Source organism: Tachypleus tridentatus, chromosome 12 (genome assembly GCF_004210375.1).
Source record: "Tachypleus tridentatus isolate NWPU-2018 chromosome 12, ASM421037v1, whole genome shotgun sequence".
NCBI lineage: Eukaryota > Metazoa > Arthropoda > Merostomata > Xiphosura > Limulidae > Tachypleus > Tachypleus tridentatus.
The window spans coordinates 134,620,129-134,632,650 of NC_134836.1; the positions used below are offsets into that span (position 1 = coordinate 134,620,129).

General features: G+C 33.8%; 1 protein-coding gene across 1 annotated transcript in view; it reads right to left on the reverse strand.

The window, feature by feature from the left end:
- LOC143234743 (cleavage and polyadenylation specificity factor subunit 1-like) overlaps positions 1 to 6,065 on the reverse strand; it is a 118,876-nt gene extending 112,811 nt beyond the window's left edge. Inside the window, 2 exon segments of the mRNA XM_076472318.1 lie at positions 30 to 202; positions 5,932 to 6,065. Coding sequence (XP_076328433.1) covers positions 30 to 185 — 156 coding nt within the window. The 5' untranslated portion in view covers positions 186 to 202; positions 5,932 to 6,065.
- Positions 6,066 to 12,522: the final 6,457 nt, after the last annotated feature.

Genomic DNA, 12,522 nt, shown 5'->3' on the forward strand with positions numbered 1-12,522 from the left:
TTTATCTTTATGAAATATTTATTCCACACCTCTGCTTCTGGTACAAGTCTAAAAACTTTGAGATGTGATGCTTGGGCAACAATCAAATTTTGTTCTTCCATGTTGTAAAAGTTACAGTAAAGACAATGCTCAACTCCTGTTGGTGGATGAGTCTGCTTGTGAAAAGCATACATATTGGATGTCATCTTCAGCTTCTTCAGACCTGAAATGTAATAAATATAACTGTGTAATTTTAAAATTTTATAAAACAAAACATGGTGACCTTCCATGAAGCATAAATTCACGTACTTAGAACCTTCAAAACCTACAACAGTGAACAGAATACACAGGCATATGCCATTAGCAACTCAGTTCAATTAGTCAGTGATTGTTTTTTAAGTAAACTTATTAGTTAGTTGGTTGGTTTGGTGTTTTATGTCACAAAGCAGCTAGGCTATTCAGAGTTATTTGACATTATGGCCATTTTCAGAAAGTAATAAAAGTTTTAAAAGACTTGCAGCAAAACTTTAATAATAACTCGCCAGGATGACTAAAAGGTAGTTCAAACAGCAGCACTAGTCACCTAAAGTTAACCTTTCTGGTCCTGGTTTTCAGTTATTTGATATTACGGCCATTTTCTAATATCAAATCAAACTAGGGGGACTGTGATTCTTTAAAAAAAATCTCATTAAAAAAGGTCAAAACTTAAATGGCATTAAAAACATTGATGGCCTTTAAAAAACTAAAAACATTTCCAAGGTGGACAGTGTCATCATCACCAATAACACTGTCTAACTTTATGGACAAATCTTGAGACAGAATATAGCGAAAATGGTGCCATCATTGAGAATCATAACGACGGCAAGAAAGTAAAATGTGGTTTACTGTGACATGAGTATCACACAGACTACACACTGGTGCATCAACTGCAGATAAAGGAAAACAATGTGACCAATGCGTAGTCTAAGTAGAACAACTTCCTCTTTCCGATCCTTACAAAAGCAAGACAGCCAAAGTCTGATATAGGGTTTTATTTGGAAAAGCTTGTTGTCACGTTGCTCACTCCAAATCAACTGCCAACTAGCACAGAGCCAAGCTTTGAATACAGGACCATAGTCCATGTATGGAACAGGCACAGTGGTGAAAGTGCCAGAGCAGATAATTTTGCTGCAGCACCAGCAAGCTTGTTCCCACGAATACTAAAATGGCCCAGCATCCAGAAAAACTGGATAGAAGTAGATGTTAAAGATAACTGGGCCAGTCGGTTTTGAATATTGGCAATAACAGGGCAAGAACTAGCATGAAGTGATTCCAAGGCCAGCAGAGAACTAAAAGAGTCAATGTAAATAATACAGTTTGAATACTGCTTAGCTTCTAATGTGATCCATGGTAAGAGAAATGGCATACAGTTCAGCAGCAAACACAGAAGCTGTGCAGGTGATTATGCACACAACCACCAAACCACAACAAACTCATACAGTCACCTGATTTCAAACCATCTTTATAAATACAAATGGAAGGATGGTTCAAAGAATGTTTAGCAAATAACAGACAGCATTTCCAATCAGGAGTGTCTGCTTTTCTCAAATGACTTAAAGACAGGTCACATTTTGGGACCATAAATAACCATGGTGGAATGGGCTGAGCAGTGGATACAGCAATGTTATCCAAGGACAGACCCAATTCATCCAACTGTACCTGGATATGAAGGCCAAAAGGAGCAATGGAAGTTCATCTGTTCTGAACATAGACCTACCAAAGAAGAAAAACACAACCCCAGGTGTGATGCTTTGGTAAGGAATGAAGTTTCAAAGCATATAATAAAGACAGTAGCAAATGGCAGAGGTGTAAAGAAGTTTCATGAGACTCTACGTATAAGCTCTGAAATGGGGAAGTGTGAGCCGAAATCCTTGATAATGAATGGGGTCCAGCATCTTTAAGGCAGAAGTCCTAGCAGAACCATAGACCAGTGATCCATAATCGAGTTTCAAATGAATAAGAGCACAATATATCTTTAGCACAGAACATCGATCCACTCCCCAGGTAATAGAAGAGAGAACACGGAGGATGTTCAGTGCTCTTGTACATTTGACCCACAGCTGCTTGATGTGTGGTATAAAGGTCAGCTTACAGTCAAAGATAAGCTCCAAGAACTTTGTCTCAGGGACAACAGGCAGCAAACCTTCATCAATCCAGAGTTCAGGATCAGGTTGAATACCCCACTGGTGGCAAAAGTGCATGTAAACAGTTTTAGAGAGAAAGAAGTTAAAGCCATTTACTGTGGTCCACTTCAGTAAACAATTGAGGGCAATCTGTAGCTGTCACTCAATATACCTCATGTTCGACGATTGACAGGAGATGTAAAAGTCATTGACATAGAGCCCATTTGCAACAGTAAGAGGGAATTGTTCAGTGATGGCATTAATCTTTATACTGAAAAGTGTGACATTCAAAACACAGCCGTGAGAGACTCCATGTTCCTGTAGAAGAAAACAGGAAAGTGTCAAACCCACATTAACTAGGAATCTCCTGTCCATTAATAAATTTTTAATAAAAATAGGCAAATGGCCATGTAACCCATATATATGGAGGTGTCGCAAAATGGCAGCTCATCAAAGTAACTTGGCAGTAGTTTGAAGGAATGTTGGAGAATGGTAGGACAATAGCCTGGCACCAGGCATCAGGAAAAACATTCTCCTGCCAAATCCGGTTAAAAACAATTAGAAGAATAGCAAGAGATGCAAGAAATAGATGGTGCAGCATTTCATAGTGAACATCATCAGGTCCAACTGGTGTACTACCAGACCGATGAAAAGCCAGTTTGTGTTCCACCAGTATAAAGGGACGTTTATAGTCATAGAGAAAATCAGTTCAAAACAAAAAAGGTGATTGCTCTGCCTGAGTCTTGATGACTAAGAAGGTTGAGGAAGAAGCAGAAATGTTGAACACCCAGTCAAAACTTACACCTAGAGTATTGGTGATGCTCCAGGTATCAGCTACTTCCTGGCCATCAGAGAGCAAGATTGAGAGGAGACAGAATTATATAGCCAACTGACCTTTAGAATCTTGTCCCATATGAATTTGAAACTGGTGGTAGAAGATATGCTTGTTGTGATCTTTGTCCAAGATTCCTTCTTGCTTTGACATCTTACCCACCGAGAATGTGCACGAGCCTACAAAAAGTATCCCAGGCCTGTTTTTGGGCCTTCCTTGCCATGTGGCAGACAGGATTACACCAGAGATGAAGATATCATAGAAAACATGTCAAGGTTTTAGGAATACATTGAGCAGCTGCTTGTATAATACAGTGAATTACTGCTGCCACATAGTCATCTACTGATGGCTTATAGACGATGACAGGATGAATATAAGTAGAAGAACCAGTAGTGAAAAGAGAAAGATTGTGATCAGAAAGCATATTCTCTATGGAGAGACCCCTCCCATCAATATCAGAACTTCCCCAGAGGGGATGATGTTCATTAATGTTCCTCATGATTAAAAAGGGAGACGGCGACTGTTCAGTGAGAGCATCAAGGTCTGGTTGATCATATGTCTCTCCAGGTGAGAGGTAGAGAAAACAAACAGTGATTGTATGACCCAAGGAAACACAGATAGCTATAGCCTCCAAGGGTGTGTCGAGTGGTAAGGACAAGGTGGGCACATGCTGATCAACCAACAGTGCCACCCTTCCATGCACTCGTCCATCACACAGCCTGTCATTCCTGTACAAAGAAAACTGCCAAAAGGTGACTGTAGGTTTCAAAAATGTTTCCTGTAAGGAAAGACACACAGAATGGTAGAAAACAATCAGCATTTTGGTGTCATCCACAACTTTTAAAGTATACAGTCAGCTATCAATATAACACAACTTTAAATTATACAGTCAGTTATCATTATAACACCACTACTTTAAATTATACAGTCAGCTATCATTATAACACCACAACTTTTAAAGTATACAAATGAGACTTTTACTTTCCATTACTGCAACAGCACTATGTTATGTGCAGTAACTGCAGGTATAATAACCTAAGTATAACTATTAGTTATTACTTTATTAATTACTAACTTGTTTTTTCTTATGTTTTGGCTACAAATCTGCTCCCATCTTTAGAGAAGTCTTAGAGATGGCTATATCTGTCATAACATTTAATTTCTGTTGTAATTACAATGCTACACTCAACAATAAATAAACCAAAAAATGTAAAGAAATTACTTTAAATACTGAAGAAGTAATCTGTAGAATCCTGGACTGTTTATCTGTTTAAGTAACTAAAGAATGTTTATCACCATGTCCTAATCTTTTTTATAAACAAATATTATGTATCAAGGGGAAATATATTTAAACATATGGTTAACACACACCTTTCCTCTTTACCTTAGTATGTTTAACACATTGTGAAATTTTTAATTTGTTACACAATTTAAAATAAGTTATATCAATGACGTTTCAATTTATAATTCTCTGTCAATGGCAACATATTTCAGTAAATCTAATTCTGATATTAACTCTTCTATATATGCACCTTTCTATATACACATGGTGAAAGATGATATTGTTCAAGAAAAGCAAAGACAGTCTTTTGTTTTAACTGAAACAATATCAGATTGATTAAATATTCCAATAATTAATAGAATTATATATGAGATAATAATTAAGAGGTCAAAGTTAATTTTATACAGAAATTATGGTTCACAAATTTATTTTCTGGAATTTATATTAAAATAAGGATAATTACATAGCAGCCATGCCTAGGCTCATTGTTATTCAAAAACGTTATTTTTTTCACTTTTCAAAGAATGCAATACAGTTCTTCACTATTGTCTCCCTCTTTATGATCGTGACTCACTGAAACGTAGAAACTGTTAGATACAGGCTGTCTTGAACAGTTTTATAACATACTGTGTAAATTTCAAAATTGTTTTAACAAAGATTTGAATAAGCACTTTATACAAGGCTAATTCAATGAAGTTTTAAGCCTGGTATTATTCACATCCATTTCAAATTTTAAAAGTTATTATTGAAACATTTTTTACATGAACATTCAAGTGCTAACTTCAAGAAATTAACATAAACAAATTACTGTACTATTTTAAAAAAATTAATACTACAGATATCAGTTTTCAGAATAATTAAAAACATTAGTAAAGCTTATGGTGGGTATTGTATACTGATCACAATTTCAGCAATTGCATGAAACAATATGAAATGTTAGTTTTGCTCATTATTTTAGTATTATTCCAATATATTTTAAGTTATCCTTTTCTGGCATGATGATTTACCATAAATAAATATTTTATTTACATAGCTCTGTGTGTCTGTTATACCTTTAAAGTCTATCTTTTGTCTTTTTTTTTTTTCACTAGATCTCCAATTTTATTGAAGACCATACAGCCAGTATTGCAAACTCAAAATTCATGATAGATATAATGGATTTGTCAAGTCTTGAGGAAAATTAATTTTCTATCTAATTTCAGGTAGAAAATCTAGATTTTCTACAGACCGTGCAATTGATAACCTACCAAAAACGTAGACTGTTGTATCATGTATATAGTCTTTGGTTTCACATACTCAGGTTAATGTCATTTCAAAATAAGACTTCTTTTACTATTGTACACTAGCTGTATCACTATTATTAGTTGATCTTAAATGTAGTCAACAAGCTGTGGATTTTATTTTAGTTTTAGTGAAGTAACATTTTGTGAATCTGTCATTCCCCCGATTTAACTTAATAATAGTAACTAGTTATTAACAATAAGATTGTAACGATGTAAATTACATGCAAATTCAAATTCTACGACTGATACAAGTAAGAAACACTCACTAAGTCTAATTATATGTATACCTATATACACACACAAGCAATCGTGAGTCTAAAAGATGTTGAGTATAAGGCAAAACAAATTTTTTATACTGTATATAAATAACAACAAAATTAATTAAATTCACACCTGTTCTGCTCAACGAATTTAAAGCCTTCTTTTGCTTAAGCCTTGTGCACAATAACCGGCATTCTATCCGCCATCTATAATTATAAAATTATTAATAAATATCTTAGTTAAACTTCTTTTATCGTATCTCGTTTTGAAAATAGTTTGCTTAATGCTTAGAGTAGTAGTTCTATTGTGTAGGATTTTTTCAGGCATTTCATGATGTGTATCTTAGCAATAGGTTTGAATAACGTTTTGCATTTAGAAACTTACAAAAAACAGTGCTGTTGAAATCCAAAATCTAGAACTTGAAAATGCGTCATAATTGATTTAATGTAAGGTAAGCAATTTGCGAGTCCGGCATGGTGAGGTTGGTTAAGGCGTTCGATTCGTAATCCAAGGGTCGCGGGTTCGAATCCTAGTCGCCCCAAACATGCTCGCTTTTTCAGCCGTTGGGACGTTATAATGTTACAGTCAATCCCACTTTTGGTTGGTAAAAGAATGGCCCAAGAGTTAGGGGTAGGTGGTGATGACTAACTGCCTTCCCTCTAATCTTATACTGCTAAATTAGGAACGGCTAGAGCAGAGAGCCCTCAAGTAGCTTTGGGCGAAATTCAAAAAACAAAGCAATTTGCGAAAAATTCTGCTTTTGTTAAAAGCTTGGCCTTCAAGAAGAAAGGTGCACCTTTCGAAAGCGCTCGAGTTATATGTTTTTTATCATTTTGCATCACAACTAATTGAAAGTACATCATGAACGTTTGTATTAAGTATCCTGTCAAAAAAAAACCATAAAACAATTACCCTGATGCTACTTAGAAGTGAAAATTTCTGATATACAGTAACAGAAACTTAACTATTATAGCATACTTATCTCACGCTTTAAAATCTGATATATTCCAAAACTTGCAAGTTAAAGAAAAAGTTGTGAACGCATGTGCTTTCTTAACATGATCAATAATAATGTGTCCGACCCAGCATGGCCAGGTGGTTAAGGCACTCGACTCGTAATCCGAAGATCGCGGGTTCTAATCCCTGTCACACCAAACATACTTGCCCTTTCAACCTTGAGGACGTTATAAAGTTACGGTCAATCCCACTATTCGTTAGTAAAAGAGTAACCCAAGAGTTGGCGTTGGATGGTGATGACTCGCTGCCTTCCCTCCAGTCTTACACTGCTAAACTAGGGACGGCTAGAGCAGATAGCGTGTAGCTTTGCGCGAAATTCAAAAACAAACAAACAATAATATGTCATATGATAATTGTTGCTTTAAAGTTCCTGATTCAATTTTTATTTGTTACTTTAAGGACCGTTATTGAAGTTTTAGGAATTGCTAATTTTCTTTTAGTTGACGCAACGTTTTTTGTTTCTTGAAGCATTATTTTGACAGCATGTTTTTCAGCAGCTGATTTTAATCTTTTTTGGTTTATTTCTTGACGTTTATTATACATCCAGTAAGTTATTTATTTTCCTTTTTAGTTTCTTGATGCTCTTTAACATTACCACTAAATGGCAACAATGAAGATTCGTGAAATTGAAGAGCGCTGATTTATATACATATATACACAAGAGATTGATGTTGAAGAGGCGCATGGAATGCTAATGATTTTTTTTTGCAGAAATTTATATAAACTTACTTTTCGTTTCAGATACACATTTCAGTTTCGTTGTGGTACAGCAAAGGTTTTTAACTGATTATGTTAAAATACCTTTTGTTAGGCTAAAGATCAGAGGCGTATATTTTTTTACACACGATGGGGAAAGGGATGAATTTTGCAACCACTTATGTGAACTGTTCAATTTGCAAATTGGTAATCTCTGATTACGTGAACCTGAAAGCTGTAAACATGGAGTCATAGAGTAATCTTGTTCGCACGATACTTGCATGTATACTTAGGCCTACTGACTGAAATTTACGAACTATCGCTTAGATCGAAAAGCTTAGAAGCACGCCTATATTAAAGATGTACATTTCGGATACTGAAAAAGCCTACATCTAGGCCTAATTATGTAATTCGATTGGTAAGAACATAAGAATCACAAGAACAAACACACAATTTGTAAGCCTGTGATGCAATAAAACAATTCAACAGACCAAACTGTAGGGGAGGGGATGATTGTATGCACCATACCCCCACCTAAAATGAAGGAGGGGGACGTATCAAAGAGTTTTATTGTCAGTATCTAAACGATATTGATTAGAATTTCATGACTACTTTTGTATCAACTAATAACATTGAGAAATAAAGTTTTTTGTTGATTTTTAAATACTGAAAATAACAAATCAAGTGCTACTATTAGATGCTACCGTTAGAAATTAGTTGATTTTTTACTGCAATTTGAATTATCTATTTAATAATTAACGGTAAACAATTAGTAATCATACTTGTAATATGTAAATTGACTTTTTGCACCATCTGAATGTCTAAGTGAAACAATGCAAATAAAATGACTATACTTTGTAAGATAAAAGTTTAACCATGGTAAAATACTTCGGTTTAAAACCCATACACTTGGATTTATATTATATTGATAAATAAAGTCAAAACTGTTAAAAACTTAAGTACAAACTTGCATATTCACATATTAAAGAGATATTTTCAGTTGATTTCATGATTAACAGATGTGTCAAAAAATGATGCATTGGAACTGTTAGCAGATGATACGTTATCTTTACAATAGTTTGCTTACAGTTCCAATACATTATTTTTGACATGTTAATTAGAATTGGGCATACCCATATATCAGTTTATGAATTATGTAATTCAGACCACATAGTTTATTGTATTGTGTTTCTTTAAATTAAATGACCAGTAGGTATTTATTAATTGATTTAAAGTTTTACTTCTGTGTTTTAAAATATAAAAGGCTTCTGGATATAAAATGTCCAGTCCAATGAAGAGAGATATTTCATATATTACTAACCCTTATTGGTCAAGCACCCACTTGTTAATGCCCCATTTTTGGTGATAACTTTGCCAATTTGTTTCCACAAAATAGTGGAGGAAAGTTCAACAATCATGACAATGTTAAATTGTTTAAAACTATTGGGAGTATGATGCAAACTCTTTTTGTTAATCTGAAGGTGATTTAAGAATGATGAAACATTGTTCTGAACTTTAATTATAAAGTTTTGATACCCATACCAAAACACATAGTAGCAGTATGGTTACCTTGAAATATACATACACACACAGCATGCATTAGTACTGTAGACTTTTTTCAATTAATGTTTGGTGTACAATAATTTAGTATTTTGTTTAGAGGAGATTTATATCTTTGTAGCCCTTAGTGGTATTCTTGAAGACTTACAATTGTAGAAACCAGAATTTGATACTTATAGTGGGCAGAGCACAGATAGCCTATTGTGTAGCTTTGTGCTTAACTTTACAAAAACAAAACATCTTTGAAATTGCAGCTTTACACTCAGAAATCCTTTGGCCGAGATTTGTAATTGTCTTAAACTCCTTTAGGGAAAATGTATTAGTTCTAGTAAGACTAATTAATTCAGAAAAACAAAAACTACCACATAAAGATAACTTCAGATGTCATTGCATTATTGAGCATTTTTCTCTGCTTCCAAATATTTCTATTAATTGTCTTGTGTTTCACTGACAGAATAATTTTTAGCTCAGTAGTGATCTTTGATTTTATTTCAATTTTATGGTTGGTTGTGTGAACATGAAATGCTAAAGGCTATTTTTCAACATTCTTCCAATCACTGTAACTTTCATGTTCGTTTCTCTAAATGAAAAGATATAAACCTATATGCATGATTAAAGAACGAGGAATAAAATAAATGCGCCATTTATGTAAGGCTCATCTCTCTCCTTATTAAACTAATTTAAAACTTTGTGCACTGGTATGTAAGATGGTTTACTTTTATTTCATTTTGTTCTATACTGTTTGTTATCAAATGGTGGTAATGTATCATCAGATAAGGACCACCAATTAATGTATATGATGTTACTTTAAAACAGTTATACATATTGTTTGTTATCAAATGATGGTAATGTATCATCAGATAAGGACCACCAATTAATGTATATAATGTTACTTTAAAACAGTTATACATATTGTTTGTTATCAAATGGTGGTAATGTATCATCAGATAAGGACCACCAATTAATGTATATAATGTTACTTTAAAACAGTTTTGCATATTGTTTGTTATCAAATGGTGGTAATGTATTATCAGATAAGGACCACCAATTAATGTATATGATGTTACTTTAAAACAGTTATACATATTGTTTGTTATCAAATGATGGTAATGTATTATCAGATAAGGACCACCAATTAATGTATATGATGTTACTTTAAAACAGTTATACATATTGTTTGTTATCAAATGGTGGTGATGTATCATCAGATAAGGACCACCAATTAATGTATGTGATGTTACTTTAAAACAGTTATGCGTGTTGTTTTTATCAAATGGTGGTAAGGTATCACTAAATAAGGGCCACCACTTTTTTATCTTGGGGTCTTCCTGGATATTAATATTAAACCTGAGCTGTAATGGCCAAATTGAAGCTTAACTACAGGTAACATGCAGCAATTGTCTTCCTAAATATACACAATAAGCAGAAAAAAAATGTTGCAGAAAAACTCCAGCAACTATTTAAAGAGAAATAAGATACAAATAAAACAAATAATGGAAGGGTAACGTGAGTTAGCATTTTCCTACAGTGAAAATGTGTTTCTGAGAGATATTTTCCTCCTCTTAGAAAATAACTTTTCTTGAGTAGCACTGCCCTCTATTGGCATATATTTTAAATTTTCAATGCACACAACTAGCCTTCCACTTCAGCACATCCACATACAAACGTTCATCCGATAGCTCTCCACTGATAGAAGCATGATACTACTTCTCGAAGCCAGTGGCCTCTTTGCATTTGTTCTTTGTTTAAACATATGTTTGAATACATAATGTCTTTGCAAATTGTCCAATTGTCTTCAATTTCCTCAATTCTGGATAAACTTAACCTCAAAAATATAATCACTTCTAAGAATGAATCAAGACGAGATTCAATTAAAATTATTAAAACTAGATGATATACATTTTCCTTACAAATGCCTTTTCCAATAACTGACAATTTGGTTTGTGAACACAGGTTATGTCAGCAAAATTTTCTGTAAATCAGACTATCAGCTGCAAAACATCTTCCATCTTGTTCCTGATGTGTCAGCTTCAGTTTTTTTCAAATCCCTCTACATCAAGACAAATGATCAGATGTTGGTTGTGTACCTTACTTCAATGGTGTGCTTTGTTTACACAACTTGATCAATAACAAAATACCCAATAAAGATGTAGAGAACAAGGGGGGAACAAAGAAAGAAGGTGAACAAAAATATGCTGATTTTCTGTATGTTTATATCATTAACATTTTTATTTGTAGATTGTACTTTTTGTTTTGTTTCTAGTGGCATATTAATAAAACACTAATCCTAGAGAAATTTTAAAACATTACTTTCAACATAAAACATTACAAGAAAATTTGTTTTTTGTAAATTGTTGTATAAAACAACAGTAAGTTCTATAATAATAAATTCTTGATAAATACAGTGTTATTATACAAGTGAAATATTGTATTTTTGTAACAAACATACAATGTTTTGGTTCATTGACATGCAATTATACTTAACATATTCCTAAAATCAAATTCTTACAGTAAGGCTGTCTTCTCTTTACTTGCATTTGGCAATATCCACTTAAAATCCAGTGATGAAAATAAATTTGATTCAGATAAGAGCATTCAAAGTGGAGTCAGTCCTTGGCAATGGGTCGGCATCCACCTTTGTGATTTTATTTATCTTCTTGTAGTCCATGCAGGACATAGTGGTTATGTTCTGCTTTATAATTTACTCCTCCTTCCTGCATAGCTTTATCCTTCTGAAATCCTGTTCTCCAAAAGCAAGTCATCTTGTTAAATGATGTAATGAGGCTTCATCTCCAGTTTTGATTTTATCTTGGTTCTGAGGCATTGCTGGATATTTTAAATGCCTCGAATAATTGTGTGTAATAATTAGTACATAATTGTTTGATCCAGTGAAGTATAGGCACTGAAGTATAAAAACAAAAAGACAATTATATAAAGACGATGACTCGAGGAAAAACATGTTAAGCTTTCCAGTGTAATGAGCTGATGCTATCAAGGTCAGTAAAAGGGTTATGCAAGCTATGGATGCTGCATTAACAAAATGGAACCAGAAAGAACTTCTAACTGCTTGAAGATGCTGTAGTATGGGCTAAAGCTGCAGATGATTTATAATTGTCGAGCTTGAAACTTCCTAAAAAGGAAGTGAGCTGGCACTTTGATGAAGTATTAAAAACAAGAATGTTGGTATACACACAAGGGGAGAGACAACTGACAGCCTCTATCTCCAACCAATGGATAAGCAGACTTGTTTTTGTTGTCAGATATTGCAAATGATCATAAGGGAATTGACCACTTGTTGTTCACATATTCACTTGGTTACATCTTGTGATAGAGGAAACCTACATACAGAAACATGTAATGTGATCCACCAACAGCTCTTGTAGTTCACATATCCACTTGGTTACACCTTGTCACAGAAAAACCTACATACGAAAACATGTAATGTGATGC